This window comes from Schistocerca nitens, chromosome 3 (assembly GCF_023898315.1).
Source record: "Schistocerca nitens isolate TAMUIC-IGC-003100 chromosome 3, iqSchNite1.1, whole genome shotgun sequence".
Taxonomy (NCBI): Eukaryota; Metazoa; Arthropoda; class Insecta; order Orthoptera; family Acrididae; genus Schistocerca; species Schistocerca nitens.
This window is the reverse complement of record NC_064616.1, coordinates 308,382,830-308,407,423: the sequence shown is the minus strand read 5'-3', so window position 1 is coordinate 308,407,423 and position 24,594 is coordinate 308,382,830. Positions and strand designations below refer to the sequence as shown.

At 40.6% G+C, this 24,594-nt stretch overlaps 1 protein-coding gene across 1 annotated transcript in view; it reads left to right on the top strand.

The window, feature by feature from the left end:
- The window catches only part of LOC126249579 (mitochondrial tRNA-specific 2-thiouridylase 1), a 120,744-nt gene that overhangs the window by 40,322 nt on the left and 55,828 nt on the right, over positions 1–24,594 (top strand). The window contains exons 3-4 of the mRNA XM_049951244.1: positions 20,157–20,341; positions 20,527–20,753. Coding sequence (XP_049807201.1) covers positions 20,157–20,341; positions 20,527–20,753 — 412 coding nt within the window. The remainder of the gene's footprint in view (positions 1–20,156; positions 20,342–20,526; positions 20,754–24,594) is intronic.

Genomic DNA, 24,594 nt, shown 5'->3' with positions numbered 1-24,594 from the left:
AGGGCAGCATAATAGCTGCTGTTTACGATTTATGTAAACAATCTGGTTGATGGTATTGACACCGGCATTAGACTGTTTGCTGATGATGCTGTAGTCTACAGGAAAGTAGTATCACACGAAAGTTGTGAACAAATCGATGAGGATTTGCAGAAAATAAATGCTTGGTGTAATGACTAGCGGTTATCTCTCTATACTAGAAGTGTAACCTACTGTGTATAACAAAGCAAAAAATCTCCATTAATGTACGATTACAAATTAAATGCCCAGTCTTTGGAAGCGGTAACATCCGTCAAGTATCTGGGTGCGACTTTTTGAAATGCTCTCAAATGGAACGATCAGATTACACAAGTAACGGGTAAGGCGAACACTAGATTGTGGTTTATTGGTAGAATCCTGAAGCGATGCAGTTCTTCAACAAAGGAAATTGCTTACAATACTTTAGTTTGTCCAGTCTTATTGTTCATCTGTATGGGACCCTTATCAGCTGGATCTGATTCAAGAGATAAAAAAGGTCCAAAGAAGAGCGGCAAGATTTGTGACTGGTACTTTTAGCCATCGCGAGAGAATTACAGATCTCATAGAAAATTTGAAGTGGGACACACTTGCAGATGGACGACACACTAAATGGAAGGGGCTGCTCACTAAATTCCAAAAGTCCGATCTTCTCCGATGATGTAGAACATATATTATTACCGCCTACTTTCAAATTGCGCAATGATCACCATGCAGAGATAAGGGAAATTAGAGCTCGTACTGAGGCATTCAGATAGTCGTTTTTCTCTCGCTCGATGCAGATTTGGAACACCATCAGCAACTGCAACAGTCTCCAACCATGTCTTCATATGACAAAATTGCACTATTCTTTTAATCAGCATTCCACATCAACAGGCTCCACTGAAGTGGGTGATGTTGAAGTATAACTGTTACTTGGTCACACTGGTGTGAGTGCCACATAGAAGCCAAAGCCCACATAAAGAATTATTGCCCTTCAAAAAGATATAACACAAGTTAGTAACTTCTAAGTTGTAATTAAATCTCTTACAACAGGGAAAGAAGGGGCTGAAGGGAGTGGGCAAAGGTGGGGGTGAAGGCGGGGGGGGGGGGGGGGGTGGAGTGGGAAGGAAAGCAGACAAAGAGGCATAAGAAGGAGAGTTATTTTAAAATATGTCAAATATGATACAAACATTCGTTTTGTAAATCCAGCTATAGTTAGTGAATGTCATTATCTGATTTCAAAGCATGTTTTTTTTCTGGACATCCCAAACAGAAAGGGGGGAGGGGTGTTGAAGGGGATAGGGGACAGATAATTATCTTACATAAAAAATAAACAAGTGAATGTATGTATGAGGTGGAATCAAAAATTTTCGGTACTGGTGCTGCCATCTGGAAAGTAGGAGTAGTAGATCTTTGCACTGTTAGGTGGCGACAGCTGCATATCTGATGAGTCAGTGTGCGGAGTGGCATTCACCTGGGAGGATGTGTTGCATGTCCACAGTGATTTCCGTAATAATCTGTTTTTGGTGTGGCGCAATTTTACAACGGATCTGCAAACAGAACAGCATGTGTGTATCAAATTCTGTGCGAATCTCGGGAAAAGTACTACGGCGACCCTTGCAATGTTTCAACAAGTGTTTGGGGGACAGAGCATGACCCAGAGACAAAGCAACAATTGTCCCAGTGGAAGAACCTGGGCTCTCAAAGACCCAAAAAAGCGAGACAGGTGAAGAGCAAAGTGAAGAGCATGATCATCTTTTTCTTTGATACCAAGGGATTTGTGCTCAAAGAATTCGTCCCACCCAACCAAACAGTGAATTCCACATACTACAGTTATGCTTTGTGATGGCTCCATGAAAACGTGCAGCGACGACGGCCCAAACTTTGGTGTCCAAGGAACTGGCTGCTGCATCATGACAACGCGCACTGTCACATGTCCTTGCTCACCTTTTTGCAAAAACCATGGCAGTTGTACCCCACCCTCCATACTTGCCAGATTTGGCACCTTGCGACTTCACGCTGTTCCCAAAACTGAAACTCAAGTTGAAAGGCCTTTGGTTCTACACTCTAGAGAGGATTCAAGAAACATCGCTGGTGGTGATAAACACGCTCAAAGAACACGACTTCCAGAAAACGTTTGACTAGTGGCAGAAGTGCTGGGACCGGTGTGTACGTGTGGATGGGAACTACTTCGAGGGTGATGGTGACCATTAGTCCAAAGGTAAGGTTTTCAACAGATGGCAGCACCAGTCCCAAAAATTTTGGATAGCACTTCGTAGAAGTCAATATATAGGATGCCACCCTACCTTTCCTTACTCTGCAGAGTCCGCTCACATGAGTAGAAGCAGGCAGCAGGGAGTTTGTCTGCACGAGCAATGACAGTTCAGTGGCTGCATGATTTCGGGTGTGAACTGTAGACCATCGGGGTGGGAGGATAGCAGTGGCTGAGGTAGGCCCTGCAGGGGTCCAGCCAGTTGGAGGAAGCTAAGTCCACAGCATCAGACTCAGAATGAACAGCAGGGTTGCAGCTGGTGGCGTCAGAGTGTGAAGGTGGTATCTTGTTGCTCTGTGTAGATTTGTAGACCATCGTGGGACCCCCCTCAGAGCTGGTGGCTGACTGATTGCAGTATTTCAGTTCATTGCTTGATTTGTGATGATATGCACAGGTGTGCCATACCAGCTGTAACGCAAAAAAGTCAGAACCACAGATTTTGAGATGTTGTATGATAGAACTTTTGCTGCAGTTGAAGTGATGTGAAACAAATTTTGTATTCTCACTTTTAAAATGCTCAGAAAAGCATTAAAATAATTTTTTAAGAAATGTAAATTCCAAAAACATCCCCAGGAAGGTCACAGTGTTGGAACCTCTTTCTTTACAAATAATGCACTGTCCCTATTTAGAAATTAAGATTATTTGTACAGGCTTGGTCCATCCTTGATTTTCTAAAGCAGCAGTTCCTACACTGTAAGCCAGAATAGAGCCATGGTTCAGACATGAAACAGTCGCATGTGGTAACTGCCTCAGTGCCTCGGAGACAGTACTTGCCATATTAACATGTAGCCCTGATGTAACTTCACCTGGACTGGTCTGCTTCCATGACATCTTACATTAGCTGTAGGCATTGTCTAAATTTTCCTCAACCATGGTAAGTAAATTAACTGCAGTGCAACAGTATTCATTTTTACTCAGAAGTTTATTTGTAATTGCTAAAACTCTAGTTTTAATGGTTGTACCTTCATATTTTGCTATAGAAAAAGGGAGTTTTCGCTGTTGGATTTTGTATACAGTGAACCTATTTTGCTTTTATTACTGCACAACGTTTCTGAATACTGCCCTAATGCAAGATAATGAATATAAACCCGTGACACTTTGTGTGTCGTGCTATCTTGGCAATATTAAAAACTGGTTATTGATGCTGCTTAAATTAATATTCTGCTTGTGTAATACAAAACAAATTATTTCTGTTTGTGTTAATAAGTCTATACAATGAGTGTTGCCTGTATATATATTGACATAAAGGACTTAATATAAAACATTTTGTTTGGTGCTGTTTATCCATATATATATTAAATTCTTAAATTGGCATACTGTTTTACTTCAGTGGACTTGTAGGAATGATTTATGAGGAAAACATGGCTCTTACACTGTTACGAAATGACACTTGTTTTGTTGCATATCTGTTAGGTTAATGAAATGATTTTTGTACTGAGCTGACCCAGACAGGGGAATGATGCCCAGATCTGCGAGAAGGATGTAATACATCATTGTTAGTGCTTTTTTTTTTAAAAAAAAGGGAAGAGGATGTATTTGAGTGGTGAATTTTCTTCTCTCTGACATTGAACTTCCTTTACACATTGGCTTTGTGGTAACAGCTTTTATGTGTAATTAAATATTTGAGCAGATATGACAAATAAAAGGAAACTAGAGTACTTTCTACATCTTCATATATACTCTGCATGCCACAATACAGTGGGTGGTGGAGAGTATTTTGTAACACTACTAAAATCATTTCCTTTACTTTTCCACTCACAAATTGAATGAGAGAAAAATGACTGTCTATATATTGCCATGTGATCCCTGATTTCTCTTATTTTGTCTTGGTGGTCCTTAAGTGAGTTGTGTGTTGGTGGCAGTAAGATCATTCCGAAATCTGTCATAAATACCAGTTCTCTGAACTTTCTCAATAATGTTTTGTGAAAAGAATCTGTTGTTTCCTCTAAGGATTCTCATTCAGATTCATGGAGCATTTCTGAAATACTTGTGTTGATCAAAACTTGTCAGAATTAAATCTAGTTGGATGCCTCAAATGTCTTCCTTTAATCTGACCTGATGGAGATCCCAGACATTCAAGCAATACTCAAGAATGGGCCACACACATTTTCTATATGCAGTCTCCTTTATAGATGAATCACACTTTCCTAGAATTCTCCCAATAAACCTAAATCAGCAATTTATCTTCCCTACTACCGACCTTGCATGCCCATTCTATTTCATATTGCTTTTCAGTGTTATGCCCAGATACTTAATCTATGTGTCTGTAGCAAGCAGCACACCACTAATACTGTATTCAAATATTACAGGATTGTTTTTTCTGCTCTTTTACACTAACTTACATTTTCTCACATGTAGAGCACGCTGCCATTCATCACACAATGTAGCAATTCTATCCAAGTCTTCAAAGGTGACTTCCCTGTGCACTACAGCATCATCAGCAAACCATCACAGCTTACTGCTCACCTTATCCAACAGCTTGTTTGTCTATGTAGAGAACAATTGTGGTCTGTCTTACTTTCCTGAGCTCTCCTGATGATACCTTTGTCTCTGATAAACACTCGCTAACAGCGACAATGTATGGGATTCTGTTATGAAATGGTTTTATGGAAAAGTTGGTGTGGTATCAGTCATATGAAAGTTGCAGTGGCTTTTACATTGAGAAATAAGGTATATACAGATATACAATTTTACACTTTTCAGACTCATCAGAATGAGAGAGTTATTTGCAGCTAGTCAGGCATAATTCAGATTTTAAAAAATAGAATTCAGTTATGTTATTATGGGGCTTAAGGTAATGTGGATGGATTTCTGAGGAGAGTTTTATCGATTTATATTTGTAGTAAAATCACACTCTTACTTTGTTAGTAACCAGTCAATGGTATCTCATCTTAATATAGGGGATACTTTGTTACCTTCCAGTTTGATTTATCTGCAGATCTGGTTTCCTGCTGCATCTGTACCATAGAAAAAAATCTTGAAGAATGTATTTGTAGAAGTCAGTGTTCCCATTTCGGACAATAATTCCATCAGCTGTGCTTTGTGGTAAGTGATATTAACAAAAACTGAGTGCTGTTGCTAATATTTAAATCTACTTATTATAGAATTCAAAATTCATTTTATATGTATTTCATCCAGTATGTAATGTTTTATTCATCAGTTAGTGCTCCATGTTTTATCTTTTGTTAGGAAGATTGTCTTTGGAGTTACTCCATGCTCATTGCACAGATCCTACACATTTGTAAGGCATTTGTGTTAGGAATGTAATTCTTGTATAGAAGTCAACAGTCTCTATTGAGAGACAGTACAAAAAAATGCCATTCATCAGGCAGCTTGAAAAACCATTCTTCGTGAAGAATTATGAGAGCCTACTTATCAACACAAAGAACTGAAGATAACTGTGATGAAATGAGAAATCATGGCATATACAAAGATCTTCAGAAAATTATTTTCCATCTTCAGTAGTTATTAGCATTATGAAAAGTGAGGTAAATCTGCAAGCACAGATGTAGTAATGTTGAATTTGCTTCCTATGCCATTATCTTGTATGTGCTGTCCTTTCCTATTTGTGAATGGGTGTGTGGGAAGAGTCACTGTCAGTAAGCCTCCAGGCATGATTAGAATGCTCTGATTTTACTGTCTGTTGCTATCAAAAAGCCAGGGAAGTAAGGGCAGCTTCAGAGAACTTTTGTCCAATATCTCTACTTAGCTATGCTTACAAACTGTAGGAAAAAATGATCTTAAGCTGAATACAATACCAAACTAATTCAGTGGTACCATTTCAACAAGCTGGATTACCTTGTAGAACCTGCTGTGAACAAATTCTCTTCTTGGCTACTCACATAGAAACTGGCTATCAGAAGAAATTCAAGACTGGGGTAGTTTCCTGTGTCCCATCGGCAGCTTGTGACATGGTGTGGCACAAGTCTAATATTGAAATTTTTGAAAACAATACTTTGTAAATCTTGAAAGTCTTGTCGGGTTTGCTGCCGGATCCTAAAATCAACTCCATTCGATATTTCAGTGATCCAACTGGTTGCCTTCTTCAGGAGAATGCTGCTTCCACTGATGAGTTCCACTGAGAACTGACACCAAGCTGCCAATTGACGTCCTATATAGGCCACCGTACCATACATGATGCATGCGCCACCCATCACAGTTGCTGCCGTCCAAGACTGGGCAGGTGGTGCTGCCCTTAGTAGAACACTGGCGGCAACGATATGTCGCACTAAGGGACGATATTTGAATACTTGGTCTGGCCGCACTGAAGAATATTCTGTTTTGATGCGGGATAGCACAGGATTCCACATCGTGCTAAGAGGAAACCCATTGTCTCTGTTAATTAAATTATCTGCCAACCTAATTTCAATTGCTTCTTTGTAGACACTGTTCCAAAAACCGGAAGTGTTGGCAACTATTACAGTTTCTTTAAATTTCATATTGTGTCCCTCATTTAAGAAGAGTTCTGCTACTGGCAATTTTTCCGGCTGCCGTAGCCTCGTATGACGGCACTGTTCCACATACCTGTCATGAACTGTGTGAATCGAACGGCCGATGTAAGCCTTCCCACATTGCCACAGAATTTTGTATACACTGGGTTTCCTAAGCCTATCTTTCACAGAGCCGAGTAGTGCCCTATTCTTAGAAGGTGGACAGAACACACTCTTAATGTTAAAATTCCTTAAAATTCTCCCTGTCTTAAACGATATGCCCCTAGCATAAGGGATAAAAGCCATCGATCTATTTTCCTCTTCGTGCACCTCCCGTGATGGTCCAAACTCCATAGCCCAATGAATCTGCTTCTCAGTATCCATTTTCCTTAAAAACAGCCTTCAAATGCGCAAGTTCTTGGGTTAAGCTGGTCGCGTCGGAAATGGCATATGCTCTGCGTACCAAAGTCCTAAGGAAGCCACTGCATTGGTGTGGTGGATGTCAACTCCTAGAATGCAGATCTCGATCCATTCACTGAACACTATGTCCCAAAGTACCATTTGGTTTTTTAGAAACCATAACATCTCCTAAAGATGGCAACCAGTTGGATCGCCGAAATATCAAATCGAGTTGATTTTAGGGTCTGGCAGCAAACTCGAAGAGATTTTCAAGATTTATTACACCGGGAAAGCCTTCGCTGTCACAATACTTTGTAAAACTCTAGGTAACCTCCTAAGCAGCATGTTGAGCAGTCAACAGTTCAAAGTACACCCAAGTGAAAAGGACTGATGGTATGTACTCAGTGATGGCTTGCCTCAAGGCTCTGTTCTTGTTTCAGTGTTCTTCAGTGTCTGCACAACAGACCTGCCGAAATTGACCTGTTGGAAATTCTGATATGCATATGACCGTGCAATTTTGTATCAAGAGTGAAGATCTTTCAAAATGTGAAGAACACAAAAAAAAGCCTCAGTAGGCTCTGAGTATTTCAAGACGTGGCAACTGCTTTCACAGTGGCACCGACAGAGGTCACCAGACATGATCACCAGAGTTTGCCTGGTAATATCGGCCAACAGCTTGGTCACAGTTCATATGCTCTCCTTTGTCAAGTTTTTGGCAGGATGAAGGTGATTACGTTAGAATCTTTTCTATTAAGGCAGTTAGAATCTATTTTAACCTCCTTGGGTTGGGATGGGTGCCATGGTGCCTCTATGCTTGGAGACAAATGCTGCATTGTTGCGTTTGATATTAAAAAGACTCAGAATGCATGTGAATGAGCTAGACCTATCTCAGAATGAGTGTGGTGAGCACTGTACACTGTGTCCTCAGTTACTGGAATAGCCAGACAAGTTTACAAATATATGAAATGAACAGAGAAACATTCTGTTACATACTCTATATGATTCATGGTGACATTGAAAAGCAAGATTACAAATACTCTGCACACCTTCAAATATATTCAGAAAAACAGACACATGTCAATTAAACTTCAGTCACTGTCATTCGGCATACATGTGATAGACAAACATAGATTTTAGAACAAGATACTCTGACCACCTAAAACAATGAAAAGTTGAAACACACATGCCACATTTGCAGACCACCTAAACTAACAAAATCACTACTGTTTTGGCACAGAAATGGAAGTAAACAATAGTAATAATTCATTGACAGCTGATGCCCACCTACCACACCCAAGAAGAGATTCACTACACTAACTTTAAGCATAAGATACACCACCTGTCTTGCGTGAACAAATTGCTTTTTAAGATTGTAATGTATGACAAAAATTTCTGATAAAGATTTTGTCTACTTGTGATTTCCAATAAAGCTGTGATTTTGGTCTATAGATTCTGAGCTATCCTGATTATGATGTTTTTCCTCCTAAGTATGCCACAAACGCCTTCTTCTGTAGACTAAACTTATCTATTTCTCACAGTTCATATTTCATGTGTGAGAATATCAGCCAATTGTAACAGAATAAAAGAAACTGATTTGAAATGTACCGATTGTCATCTTCCAACAATGTTGGTTGTTGGTGGAATCCACTGATGTCAGTACCACTGTGACCTCAGCTAGTGTTTCTAAACCAGAAGTATGTCTTTTCCATCTCTCTAATCACCTAGCATCAGCAAAGATTAGTCTATGGTTTGGTCCACATGGCATAGTCAAATACAGTGATAAACCAAAATACCTCACCTCAGTGTCACATTAGATGGAACACTGACATATCATAAACATCTTTCCAACACAGTGAAGAAGTTACAAACACGAGCAAACCTTGTGAGGAAACTGGCAGGCAGTACGTGGGAAGCAAATACATCTTTTCTCTATGGATCATCACTTGCGTTGGTGTACTCTGCAGCAGAATATTGCACATCAGTTTGTCTGTGCTGCACACGTATGAAGAAAGTTGACCCTCATTTGAATGCACCTATGAGAACCATTAGTGGCACAGTCAGATCTACACCTATGTGCTGGCTGCCAAGACTATTGAACATCTGTCCAGCTCATCTTTGCTGAAAGGCTCACTGCAGCTCTTGCCAGCAACTTTCTAAAAATCAATCAATCCCTTTTTTCAGAGATGTACTCTCACTTCGTAGGAAATGTCTCAAATCCAGAAGGCCAGCATACGAAGAAGGGAGTCTAAATGCACTCCACTGGGTTCACCCATGACACTGAGTAGAAACGTGAGTGACAGTCCATGAAAACCCGGAAGCTTAAATTTATTGACAGCCCAACTGTTAAAGTTCCAGGCTTCCATCACCTTAGGAAGATGTGGTACAGCTTTCCAGATACCAGACCAGGGAAGACATGTACAAATACAACATGTACACGTGGGGCTTTTGCACTGGTAGTAAGTGTGACTGTGGTGAATTCAGACAGTGAGCGACCTTGTAAATGAGTGTCCCAACACACATTTCTGTGGTAGTATAAATGGTCTGCATGAAGCATCCGATGAGGTGTTCCACTGGATTGAATCTTCTGACATTTGTATGTAGCCTTTGCCTTTCATAATGTATATAAAATAACTAGATGCACATGGGTATTTTTGTGCTTAATGTGTGCCAAGTTTGTCATTGTAATTGATATACAGGGTGGAGAAAAATTGTGTCACAATGTTGTAACCCTGGATAGCTGATGTCAGTAGGAACCAAAATTACTAATGTTGTGTAAATCAACAATGCACAATTTTTAAACTACGGAAACTTGTTGCCATGCCCTCCAATTAGCCATGGGATTGCCCTGTTGCTGGCTGCTCTGGACAACGCATGACTGTGAATACTTTGCCTGCTGGAGATGGCAATGTATCCAAGGCAGGCCGCACACTCGGTGGTAGCACACCAGCCTTTCACTCCGGGGCCTGGGGGCAAATCTGCCAGGGTCCTCACACATCCATTGTAGTTTCAGGATAAGACATAATGGGAACAATCCTGTCAACAGCTGTTAGCTCGTGTACAGAAAGTCTTTTACAAATTATGTCGGCCCTGCAAAGGGCCTTTTTTGTAGCTAGGACATTGTTTACTTAAACAGGTGCTCGAACTGGTGACCCTCTGACGTGACACAAGCGTGATAACATCGAATGGTGTTTTGCCGAACTCTTTCAAAGATTCATGGCATTGCCCTGATGTGATTGACGGCTTGTTTAATGCGATCCATTAGTTCCTCTTCATTTCTAGATGGTTTGCATCCGGGTGGGTGAACTAGAACCTTGAAGAATTCCCACAGAAAAAAGTCCAGTGGCATGAGGTCTGGTGATCGCGGGGGCCATGAATTGCATTGTTACAAGCAATGAAAGCTACAGTTAGCCATCCGTTACCCAAACTGGAAGAAGAAGAAACTTTCATTAAAGAAAAACTTAACCTCGCACCACAAAATAAAGTAGGTCCATGAATGAGAACAAATTGAGTAGTTTTACCAACTCCTCTTATTTCGTTCTTTTTACCCTTCGCAGAAGATGTCGAAGCACCAAGAGTGCCGTCCACATTGACAAGTGATTTGTAAACCAGCATTTGCCGGCGACGACGAAAACAACGTTTACGCATCATTGTAAGAAGCAGTGCCTCAGTGGCTATTCACTCAAACCAAGTGAATGCGCTAGACAGAACAGTGTGCTATTTATAGCATCAGTGTCAATGTGGACGGCACTCTTGGTGCTTAGACATCTTCTGCGAAGGGTAAAAAGAATGAAATAAGAGGAGTTGGTAAAACTACTCAATTTGTTCTTATTCATGGACCTACTTTATTTTGTGGTGCGAGGTTAAATTTTTCTTTAATGAAAGTTTCTTCTTCTTCCAGTTTGGGTAACGGGTGGCTAACTGTAGCTTTCGTTGCTTGTAACAATGCAGGAAGAGCTGGTTTGGAATCCTTTGAAACTAGGGAAATCTTAGCTTACCGTACTATACCTGTTTCTGAGATTATTATTGCTAGTGAGGGTTCCTACCTTTTTCCGCACGGGAGTTTGTCTTTGTCTTGTCGTAGACAAGAGTGCCTCTGCCAATTACCCGGCCATCGAAGAGTTCATTTAAATATTCCTGTGCAGCACAACTGTTACTTGCGGGCGCCCAATCATGCTGCAACCACATGCGTAGCTGTATGTCCAGGGGAACATCCTCCAGCAGACTGGGTAGAGTTTCTTGCAAAAAGTGTAGGTAATTTGCCCCAGTAAATCGAGGAGGTAGACGGACCAGGCCAATCAGATGGTCACCCACAATGCCTGCCCAAAGTCGAGCGAAAATCGTTCGTGCCCGGACATACGTGATGTGAGGATTTCCCCTTGCCCAGTAATGAACGTTTCGAGTGTTGTAAAGGCCATCCCGATGGCAGGTGCACTCGTCTGTAAACAACACAATGGCAGGGAAGTTGGGATCTCGTGCAACATGTTGCAGAAACCACCAGAAAAACCCTAGCCTGTGATCATAGTCCGCCATAGGATTTAGGTCTTGGACAGAGTGGAAACTAAATGGATGCTGGCCATCATCCCTCAAAACCTCCCAGAGTAACCGATGGGTGATCCCCATGTCGTGTCAGAGAGCTCGAGCACTTGTCATAGGTGCTTCCTCGAAGTGCTTGAGAACAGTTACTTCAAATGCAGCATCCTGTCATGGTAGAGGTCTTCCAGCATCACCATCATATCCCGCTAACGAGCCTGTTTCGCCAAGTCACCGGTGAATTTCTGTAAACGTTTGTGCATGTGGGTCACATCGTGCTGGGTACTATTCCTCATACATACTGTTCCAGCTTCATGTGCATTACCATCGGCTAGTCCATAAACAAAAACCATATTTCATTGTTCTTCAAACAAATGCTGTGCTGCCATGCTTACTGTATGAGTAAATCGCAGGTGATGTGTGTGTGCTCCTAAGCGAAGCTTACATGTGAATGCCTTTGACGTGAGATGGATACAAACAGCAAGACCTATTCGACATGTATGCGTATCATGTTGGGGCAGTGACGGGGTGAGGGATGTTTGTTTGTGGGAACTGACAACCATAGTGCTGTCCATCAACTGACGAATGGCAACAGGCCAATCCCACGGCCAATCAGAGTGAGTGGCACCAAGTTTCCGTAGTTTAAAAATGGTGCATTGTCAACCTACACGACATAAGTAATTTTTGTTTCTACTGGCATTAGCTATCCAGGGTTAAAATTTCGTGACACAATTTTTCTCCACCCTGTATGTGGTGGTGGTGGTGGTGGTGGTGGTGGTAAATTTCATGATATGTGCACTGGTGCACAAAACTTAAGGATTAAATAACTTTTGCATGGGGTGCATTCGGCCATGACATCATTTTTATGGATTGTAATGCATGGCCACATCAAACAGTGCAGGTGGAGAAGCTCTTGGAACAAGAGGATGTTCGGCGAATGGACTGCGCAGCCCGTTCTCCCGACTAAAATCTCATCGAACGCGGATATGTTGGGGAGACACACAGCAGCATGTTTACATGCACTAATGACCATACAGCAGTTGTCAATGGAACATACTACCACACTAACTCCTCCTTGGAATGTGGGTTCTTGGAAATTAAACAGCAAACTTCTCAATGATGCAAAATTAAATTAAACAGTAATTTTCTCAATGATGCAAAGTTCTTCTCTTGAAGTGCCTGTTACAGGATTTGAATAAATATTTTCAATGCAAAATGTACTGATCTTCTCTGGATTTCTCTCTCTTCTATTAATCATACCTGGCAGTTGTTGCAGACTAATAAGCAATACTCAAGAAGTGGTCTAACCAGAATTTTTGTAAGGTGCCTAATCAAATTTCTTTAGGATTTTTCCAGTGATTCTGAGTCTAGCATCTGCCTTTCCTATAATTAGTTTTACATGATTATTTCACTTTGAATCACATTAAACACACACCTAGTTATTTTACGGTTGTGACTGTTCCCAGTGAATAAGCACCTTTCATGAAATTGAGCAGTACTGTGTCTTCCGCCTATTTCAGCACAATACATTAGCTCTGTTTAAGCTGACAAGTGATCTTAAAATATCTGGTTTCTATGTGGTTCACATCTGTATACAAATTGCAAATAAATTCAGTGGTTCCAATTATTACATTCTTGACATCAGACGTGTGGCATCCTCTTTCCTATCTTTTTACATGGTACTGTGCTTGATAATTGCCTGTTGTAGACCTGGTTTGATGCCAACCACTTGAAAAATATCATCATTTAAGTTATCAATTTTAGGGATTTCATCACATAGTGGGTGTAACATGGTATGCTCATTGACAAATACCAGTTGTCATCTGCAGCTACAGCAAAATGACTACTCTGCAACTTACACTTAAGTGCTTGGCAGAAGGTTCATAGAGCCACTTTCAGACTATTTCTTGACCGTTGCACTGTAGAACAGTGTGTGGAAAAAATGAACATCTAAATTTTTCCATGTGATCTCTGATTTCTCTTTTTTCCTCACAATGGTCGTTTCTCTGTGTGTAGGTGGGGGTCAACAGAATATTTTTTCATTTGGAGGATAAAGTTGATCAAAATTTCATGAAAAGATTTCGCTGCAATGAAGAATGCTTGTTTTAATGATTGTCACCCCAAATTACTTATCATATCCGTGACATACTCTCACTTATTTTGCCATAATACAAAACAAACTGCCCTCCTTATGATACCCTGCTCTCTGATGAATGCTTGCCATCCAGGACAACATCTATTTTATTAATTAAGAAGTCTTTGGGCAACTCACATATCTGAGAACCTGTTCTGTATACTAGACCTTTATCAGTCTGCAGTAGAGCACTGTGTCAAACACTTACCAGAAGTGTAGGAATATGGAATCTGTGTGTTGTTCTTCATGTCTGTTTTGTAGGATATCGTAAGAGAAAAAGAGTAAGCAGTATTTTGCATGAGCGATGCTTTATAAATCTGTGCTGATTTATGGAGAGAAGATTTTTTGTCTCAAGGAAATATATTATTTGTGAACGTGAGATATGCTCAAGAATTCTGCAGCAAACCGACTGTAATTTCCCAGGTTCATTCTTTTACCGTTCTTGCATACAAGAGGCACTTGCACTTTTTACTGGTCACTTGGGACTTCGCATGGCGAAAGATTCACTATAAATGCAGGATAAGTAAGAGGCAAATGCCAGAGAGTACTCTCTGTAAAAATGAGCTGGGATTCCACCCAGACCTGAGGACTTATTTATTTTTATTTTCAGCTCTTTAAGTTGCTTTTTGTATGCTAGTGATGCCTGTCTGTCCTCCATATAGGAGTCTGTACAGAGGGAAGAAAACACAGTCTTTGATTTGCCTTCCCACATCTTTTTCATGTGTTGGCTCCAATTTTAATTGTTGGTAATTGTAATCCCCATACATTTAGGTGAATTGAGAATCTTTATATTTGTGTGATACATCATGTAACTGAAATGTAACAGAATTGTTTTAGTACTCATACGGAGAACTTCATACTTTTTGTTGTTCAGGGTAAATTTCCACTTTTTGCACCATATAGATACAATATGTAAATCATTTTGGAATTTATATTAATTTTCTGACAAGTTTCCTGACAGTAAACGACAGCATTATCTGTAAACAATCTAATAGGGCTGTGCAGATTATTTCCTAAGTTGTTTATGTAGATTGAGGACAGTATAGGTCATATAACACTTGCTTGAGGAACGCCAGATATCACTTCTGTTTCACTCAGTGACTTCCCATCACGTATTACAAACTGTGATCATTCTAACAAGAAATCACAAACGTAATTGCACAACTGTGATAGGCACGCAATTGGATTAAAAAGATGTTTGTGAGGAACTGTGTCAGTAGCCTTCTCCATATCTAGAAAGATGGAATCAACTTGAGATCCCCTGTTGACAGCACGGATTACTTTGTATGAATGAAGAGTCAGTTGTGTTTCACAAGAACAATACTTTCTGAATCTGTACTGTTTGTCAATATATGGTTTTCTTTGAGGTATTCAGTATCACTTCCATCTAAGAAATCCTGCTGGCTTTCAACAGAGCAGATATCTAGGCATTTTACACCCATGCAAGCTTGTTTGTGGTTTAGTTATTAGTTATGTATTTGATACACAATTTTTATCATTGTGATATGGAATGTGTCAGTTAGCTGGCTGTATATACATGGTTTTTGTTGGTAAGCACTTGAGCCACCCATTTTGCACATGGAAGACTATCTGCATGTAGCTAATAGATAGATAGATAGATAGATAGATAGATAGAGAGAGAGAGAGAGAGAGAGAGAGAGAGAGAGAGAGAGAGAACAAATCCATAGGTCTGGGGTTCAGTCCTGTGTAGTCTTAACACTGCTACTTATCACTTCTTTCTTTTCTAGCAATAGTGTGTGTGTGTGTGTGTTGAAAATGACAAGTTGTAGCATGGTTAGAAATCCATGTTAAACTATAGATCCCCCTGTAGCTGGTTGGAAAAGTCAATTCAAATTTGAGAAGCAGCCCAGGATATGCCACCTCGTGCAGGGTTACGCCTGGTCAAGTACTGCGGTATTCAAACCAGCCATCAGGTTGAAGACAACTTTACCTTAGCTTACAGCTACCTGATTGTGGATGTTGGCTTGATGGATGGCCTCTGCTGATGAGTGTGGGCTTATTGAAACTCGTAATTATGTATCAGCATTTGCATATTGTACTGTTGGTTTGCAGTGAAGTTTGTAGTTATAAATACTTGCATACTGGACTCGTGTGAAATTTTTAGGCTTTTTGGAAGTTGAAAATGTCGGAGCAAAAAAAAAAAAAAATGTATATAACCAGTTGGAATTAATTTCTGTATAGAAATAAAGAGAATTTATGTATGGCATAGACTACAGCAAGGGCCGCCTTTTTCTCTTTAGAAACAGAAAATTCATGATGGTGTTAAAGCTCTGGAGACAAAGACAATTAGATTCTTGGACCAGATCGATTTTCTGTGCACTTGGACAATTCCTACTCATTATCGTAATGTGTCTGTTGTTAGAAAATGCATATTCCGGGAATGAAAGTTGTGAGATATCAGATTAGCTCGAATTGCCTGTTTAGATTTAGAAATATGTGTCCATTCAAAATAAGTGCCCTTCTTTCACAAGTTACCTATTACTTGTGCTGCTAGAGAAATATATTTAGCATAGTAATTGACTTTTCTCAAAATACATTGTAGTATTTTTTAATTCCACAGATTTTGTTGGTACTCAGCGTAAGCTGGATGTTTCTTCATAGGTTTGGCACCATTTTTAGGAAGATCATCATGTAGTTGAAAAAAAAATTGTTTTTTTGTAAGTTACATTTTAGGCCTGCTTCTTTCAACTTAGTGGACCAGACTCATAGATTAGAACAGGATTTTTCTGATTATCATTGCAAAATTAAGGGTGCACTCACTATGGTGAAAGGTAGAATCTAGTAGCAGTGTAGGCTGAATGGTATGTTTTATTGCTGATATAGTCTGTGTAACTGTAAATATGCATTGAGCAACTCATTTTAGAGACACCCCTGGTAGTTTAGCTATTAATTCAGTAAAGTGAGAAATTGGTGTAGAATTGGTAATTGACTGGGCATTCAGTGTGGGTTTTTGAGCTCTATCTACATGTAGAGTTCCCATTGGTTCTCAGTTGGTGAGCTGATGCATTGGCCACTGGTGCCTTATGCCTGCAATCTGTGCAACTCTTTCTTGGCCATTAGTTTTTGTGAGAAAGGCACTGAGTGAATGTGACTAAATTCAGGAAGGGCAGCCTTATTTCACTGTGTGTGGGCTTTGTAATTTGCTGCACAACCTGATATTGTAGAGAATACATCTCTAAATTTGTGGCAGAGACCGTGCACTTATTGGAATAGAATTGTATTGGAAACAATGTTAACAGCCGCCTAAACTAAGAGACCAAAAGCACCACAGTTTTCGAGGCAGAATGCTTTTAGACAGGGAATTATTTATGGCCAAATGCGTGATGAAGCAAAGGACTTGTTTATAATCAGTGTCAGTGGTGTATAGGGCTTTAATTGGGGATAACTGAATTGTTATAGTTCACTAAGGGAAATGTGTAAACAATATTGGTGGATTTTGTAAAGACAAATTACGCTGGGGCTAGGGAGGCATCGCCTTGGTTTATTTACAACAAGAGAGAGAGACACTGGATGCCTGTTGTAAACAGTAAAAGTTAACAAGTCTTTATTTCAAAGCATAAAATCCAATTATCACTGTATCAAGACAGAGTCCACAGATAGTAGCACTGAGCCAACCTGAATATACCCTTGCCTCACGCTTGAGAGATTGCATCACAACTGACTCAGGCTAGCTCTGGGCTGACTTAATATACCATTTTCGTTTGTGATCTTGGCAGAGGGAACTCTTCATGACAAGCACCATCTCATTACAGGTGCAGCTATAGTACCGACACTACTTTTGTGCCAGCTACTCTGTTTCTATAGTAACTTTGGGTGGTGCCATGACATCCACCCCCTATCCTTCCCCCACCTGTAGTGACTACTGGGGCAGAAGAACATAATTGGTGTGTTGTCCAGTGGTGGATCAATATCCGTGGATGTCACTGTGATAGCCCAGGTAGATTGAATCTTGATGAAAGTTGTATAAATTGCCACAGGACAGGAGGGTCCTCTGGGGGTGCAGTAAAAGGTGACTGACCAAGATGAAAGAGGCGATATTGTTTTCGGTGTGGCCACTGAAGTCTGTGGGTGGAGGCCACAGGATGTAGGGGGTGAAGAACATCCCATGGATTGAGGCTGGGTGGTGTCGGAGATTGTAGGCCCATGCCAGGGTGCCCATCCAGAAGGGAGAGGTCACAGTGATGACATGTGCCTGTGGCGGATGCAACATATCTGAGAGGGTCCAGTGGTGAGTGGCCACGAAGCTGCTCCAATAAGCTGCGTCCTTCATTCAGGGTGGCCCTGCAATTTGCTAGAAAACCACAGAAGGGGTTAGGTGCGGTGTTAGACATTTTCTTACAGGTGGCATGAACTTAAAAATCAGTTGTGTTCCCTAATCTGGGTGTGAAGATTTGAGCATATTTATCACAGAGAGTGTTTAAGGCAGCTGGGTTGCATGGCATTGCACTGTTTCATGAACTGTATACTAGAAGGTGTGGAAAGAGCCTGTCTCCAAAAACATTGTCCACTGTGGGGTCAGCTACCACAAGAAAATTTACAAAAATGTTCAAGGTTTCATTGGCACACTTCACAGGTCCTGATTCGTTGCCACTTTTGTAAATGTGAGTTACTCACGAGCTGTCTATTGCTACCAGCGTGTGTTTCGCATAAGGAGCATGGAAGCAAATAAGAGAAATTAGCAGATGCTCCCTTTGTGAGTGGAACATGAAAGGAAATGACTAGTAGTGGTACAAGATACCCTCCACCATGCACCATATGGTATCTTGTGGAGTAAAATGGGAGAGTGAAGCCTATCACACTTTATTAACCATGGTAAAAAAACTCACATATATAAATTAAAATACTACATAGTAATGAAGGTACATGCAATATCATGGCAAAGATACAAAAGTTCCCGTATATTGCAGGTTAGCGGATAGTATATAAAATGTCATGTATTGCGTAACTGGAGGGAGGGAATGTATAGCGTATGGCTCATGAAGACGACATGCCCCATCATCATCTTGTGTATTGAATATAAAAATACAATCATATTTTAACTATGGTGGAAACACCATCCTTATATTTGTGTAATAAGTAAAACACTTCACTCTTGCACGAAGATGTAGTGGCATGGTATATCTCCATAAGTTCTCATGTCATAAGTAATGGAAAAACATAGAAATAAATGAAGTGTTCCACTAAAGGAATGGGATACAAGATGAGGTGGTGATTCTGATAACAGTTACATGTACTGTTCAACTACCATTCAGTTTTTTTTTTGAAGCACTGAGTTGAAGTTGTTCAGATATCTTCTATAAATCAATTCTGATACTTTGTTTAATGTATCTTCTGGGAGAGTCTCTAGATGACTATAAATTTCCATCTTTCAAAATATTCATGGTTCTGCCCTTCTGTATGGTGTGAAAGATTTGCATTATGTTTATTCTCTTTTAGGTGCATGTTGAATGTGTTGTAAGGAGTTGAAAAGCCTGAGCAATAAATTTTACATTTATTAGGACAAACATACAATCCATAATCCTTATGAAGCCTCACAGAAAATTAAGGATTTTTAGTACTGCTGCAACTGGGAAAGTTTGTATTTGTTGACATCTCCTATATGTAATGTGAAATCTATATGTTTTGTCAGTAAAATGTCTAACTTTAATCTGTATGCATTGATAACAACTTACGCTTGACAATTATGTAAGGTCAGAATTGCAGTCTTGTAACTTGATTGCAGCCAATGGCGAACATAATGTCCTTTAAAAAATTCTACAAAACTGTGATCCCAAACCAAATACAGTTATATGAAATGTTGTCGTCATAAGTCGATTTACTCATTGCTGAGTGTTGTGACATTGTTTCTTCATTCATTTTTTAGACAACAGAATCTTCAACTAGCTGTCTCTATCCACAGCGATCTTCAACTCCTCTTAGTAGAATGTGAAGAGATAGGCTGGTATGTTCTTTGTTTGATCCAGTTATTTACTTGGTCTTCTTCGTAGTCTCCTGCCCTGGATTTTTCCTTGCAATATGATCTTTTTTAAGTTCATCCCTTCTCTTCTCAAAATGTGCTCAAGTACCTGAAATTAACATTGACTGACATTGGAAGATGAACTTCTTGTGATGCTAAGTTCTACAGTAACGAAAACATTCGTTCTTCTTTCTGTCCATGATGCACATAACATTTTCCTCAAACACTACGTATCGAAGGTATCAATGAGGCTTTTGTCACTAGCTTTCATGGTCCAGGTCTTGCAGCCATACAAGAACACAGAAAATACCAATGATTCCCGCAGGCACAACTTTGTTGTTTTGGATTCATATGTAAGTGTAAATAGTACTGTGTTATTTTGTATTTTTGTCATGTTTAAAATTGAATTACCTATTTCAGTAACCTGGTGAAGGACTATGAATCTGGATACACACCAAATCCTGACATATTGTGTAACAAGCATATAAAATTTGACAAATTTTTTAAATATGCAGTGGAAACACTTGGTTGTGATGCAGTTGCTACTGGTCATTATGCTCGAACATCATTTGGAGAGTATTTAGAGGATTATAAACCATCTAAAGGTAGTAACAACAACACCAATAATAATAATAATAATGATTATTACTAACAATGATAAATTACTGTTGTAACATCTGCAGCCTGTTAGTTTGTTTCTAGGAAAGTTCCTCACATCTGGTTTTAGTAAATCTTATTTCAAATGTACATGTTATTGAATGCTTCATAATACTCAGATTGCATTTTCCAGGTGTACACTTACTGATTCCAGTTGATAGATTCAAAGATCAAACATTTTTCCTTAGCCAGGTCAAGCAAGAATCTCTCCAGAGGACACTGTTTCCACTTAGCAATTTAACAAAGGACAGAACAAAACTGATTGCCTGTGAGGCAGGTTTTGACATCATTGCCAATAAGAGAGAAAGCACTGGTATTTGTTTCATCGGAACAAGAAATTTTCAGAGATTTATTTCAGAGGTACGAATGTAAATTGAAAATATGTTACTTTTCTTATTTATACCCTGTTTTAATCCTGGATCTCTATATTTCATGGGCCCTTCTCTACCTACTGATCTACTTGTCTGTACTACATAGACTCACTCAAAGCTTCAGTATACTCCTAAATTTTTCCTTCAGTTCCATACTCCTAAGAAGAGTATCCTCAACAGCGTGAGAAATGGCAGGATGGAGATTGACTTAGCTATGGCGTAAGTCTGTTTGTTGAATGATATTTTGAACTGTCACTGAAGTAACTGTGTGCTGGACTGGGATTCAAATCTTGATATTTGCATTGCACAAACAGTTCCATAACAATCGAGCCATTCAAGTATGCCTACAGTCTGATAGTCTGCAACTAAATCACAACTGTTGTGTGGAACATAGATCTACATCTACATCTACATCACTGCTCTGCAATACACAATTAAGTGCTTGGCATAGTGTTCATGGAACCACTTTCAGCATATTTCTTAACTGTTGAATAGTATGGGGTTTTAAGAACACCTAAATATTTCTGTATGAGCTCTGGTTTCTCATATTTTATTGCAAGGTCATTCCTGTCTATGTAGGTGAGTCAGCAAAATATTTTCGCATTTGGGGGAGAAAATTGGTGACTGAAATTTTGTGATAAGCTCTCACGCCAATGGAAAATGCCTTTGTTTTAATGATTGCTGCACCAACGTGCTTATTGTATTCCTGACACTCTCTCCTTGTTTTTGTAACAATACCAAACAAGCTGTCCTCTTTTTTTAAATTTTTCCATGTCTTCCATTGGTCCTATCTGATAAGGATCCACCACCAAGCAGGAGCACTTCCAAAGAGGATAGGTAAACATAGTGTAAGCAGTCTCATAAACTTGATGCATCTGCTAAGTGTTCAGCCAATAAAATGTAATCTTTGCTTTGCCTTCCCCAATATATTTTCTGTGCGATGGTTCCAATTTAAGTTTTGTTTTAGGGCAGAAAGACAATCGGGGTCATGCACTCCAATTTAAGTTGTACGTAATTGTAATTCGTAGGCATTTAGTTGCATTGATAATCTTTAAATTTGTGTAATTTATTGTGTAACCAAAACTTTTTAGTACTCATGTGGAGGACCTCTCACGTTTCAGTGTTCAGGATCAGTTGATACTCCGTATGCATGCAATTTGATTAGAAGTCAATTGTGAGGAATGGAGTCAAAAATCTCCTGCATATCTGAAAACATGGAGTCATCTTAAGACACCGTGTTGATAGCACTCAGGGGCCAGTTGTGTTTCACAAGAATATTATTTTCCGAATCTGTGTTGACAGTGTGTGAATATATCATTTTCTTCAAGGTATTTCATAATGTTCAAATGTGATATACGAGGTGGAATCCAAAATTTTCAGGACTGGCGCTGCCATCTGGAAAGTACAAGTAGTAGATCTTTGAACTGCTAGGTGGCGAGAATTGCATATCTGATGAGTAAGTGTGCGGAGTGGCATTCAGCTGTGAGGACGTGTTGCGTGTCCACAGTGATTTCCGTAATACTCTGTGTTTGGTGTGTGGCGATTTTATGATGGATCCGCGAACAGAACAGTGCGTGTGCATGGACCTTCGTCAGACCGCATCTGATGATCCAACCTTCTTGTCATGGGTTGTCACTGGCGACAAGAGCTGGATTTACGGTTATGACCCAGAGACAAAGCAACAATCGTCCCAGTGGAAGAGCCCAGGCTCTCAAAAGACCCAAAAAAAGCGAGACAGGTGAAGAGCATGATCACTGTTTTCTTTGATACCAAGGGAATTGTGCACAAAGAATTCGTCCCACCCAACCAAACAGTGAATTCCGCATACTACTGTGATGTTTTGCGACGGCTCCATGAAAATGTGTGGTGACGATGGCCCGAACTTTGGCATCAAGGGAACTGGCTGCTGCATCATGACAAGCCCTGTCACATGGCCTTGCTCACCAGGGCCTTTTTGGCAAAAAACAACATGGCAGTTGTACCCCACGCAAAGTACTTGCCAAATTTGGGACCTTGCAACTTCAGGCTACTCCCAAAACTGAATCTCAAGTTGAAAGGCTGTCGGTTCGACACTCCAGAGAGGATTCAAGAAACATTGCTGGCGGTGATAAGCACTCTCAAGAACAGGACTTCCGGAAAATGTTTGACCAGTGGCAGAAGCGCTGGGACTGGTGTGTATGTGTGGGTGGGAACTACTTCGAGGGTGATGGTTACCATTAGTCCAAATGTAAGGTTTTCAACAGATGGCAACACCAGTCCCGAAAATTTTCGATAGCACCTCATGTGTTCCAAAATCTTACTGCAGATTGATTTCAGTGATATGGGTTTATACACTGCTGGCCACCGTAAATGCAACACCCTGTAGGAAGCATCCGAATCAAGTGAAATTTACACCATGGGTTTGCAGCGATGAGATATGCAACTGATTAGAATTTCAGCGCAGACGCACATCACGCGCGCCTGTGGCACCACCTCATAGCGCCATTTAAGGCTTGGCGATTTCGACGAGTGTATGTTCGGCACATGTGTTTACCTTGTGGTTGTTTCACAAGACGTTCAGTTATGCCTCGTAGACAACAGCGAACATCTTTTGATCAAGTATCCGACTTCGACAGAGGAAGGATAGTGGCTTACCGAGATTGTGGATTATCATACAGAGAAATCGCTAGTCGTGTTGGACGAAACCAAACAACTGTAATGCGGATATGTGACCGTTGGATGCAGGAGGGTACGACGGACCGACGTGGTCGATCGCATTCACCTCGGTGCACCACTGCACGTGCTGATAGGCAAATTGTGCGCATGGCAGTGACGGATCGCTCAGTGACATCCCGAACCATAGCACAACACATTGCGTCTGTAATGCATCATCCAGTGTCTGCGCGTACCATTCGACGCTGTTTACAGCAGAGTGGTCTGTCCGCAAGACGTCCATTGCTTCGTCTACCATTGACGCAGAACCACAGACGTCTCCGTCGCCAATGGTGTGATGACAGACGGATGTGGATGGCAGAATGGAATGACGTTGTCTTTACTGACGAGGCACGCTTCTGTCTGCAGCACCACGATGGTCGGATTCGAGTGTGGAGACACTGTGGAGAGAGGATGCTGGACAGCTGCATTATGCACCGCCACACTGGTGTTGCACCGGGTATTATGGTATGGGGCGGTATTGGATATTACTCTCGCACGCCTCTAGTATGCATTGCCGGTACTTTAAATAGCCGGCGCTACATATCCGAGGTGCTGGAACCAGTTGTCCTTCCTTACCTTCAGGGCTCGGCCACAGCCATATTTCAACAGGATAATGCGCGACCACACGTGGCACGCATTGTCCAAAGGTTCTTAGTCAATAACCAGATTGAATTGCTTCCCTGGCCGGCTCGCTCTCCGGATCTTTCGCTGATAGAAAACATGTGGTCCATGGTTGCTCAACGAGTGACCCAGATTACATCCCCAGCTGCCACACCAGATGATCTTTGGCAACGTTTGGAAGCTGCTTGGGCTGCTGTACCCCAGGAACACACTCAACGTCTCTTTGACTCAGTGCCGAGACGTGTGGCAGCGGTGATCTCCAACAATGGCGGCTACTCTGGCTACTGATTCTGGCAGGAACCACATGTCACAGACGTCTGTAAACGTAATCATTTGATACTTGGTCAACATGTTATCTACAAAATAAATTTTGTTGTGCTACCTCTTGTCTTTCTTGGTGTTGCATTTACGGTGGCCAGCAGTGTAATTTGGTGGATTACCTCTATTTCCTTTCTTGTATATTGGTGTGATCTTTGCAACTTTCCAGTCCTAAGGTTTGGATCTTTTGTCAAGTG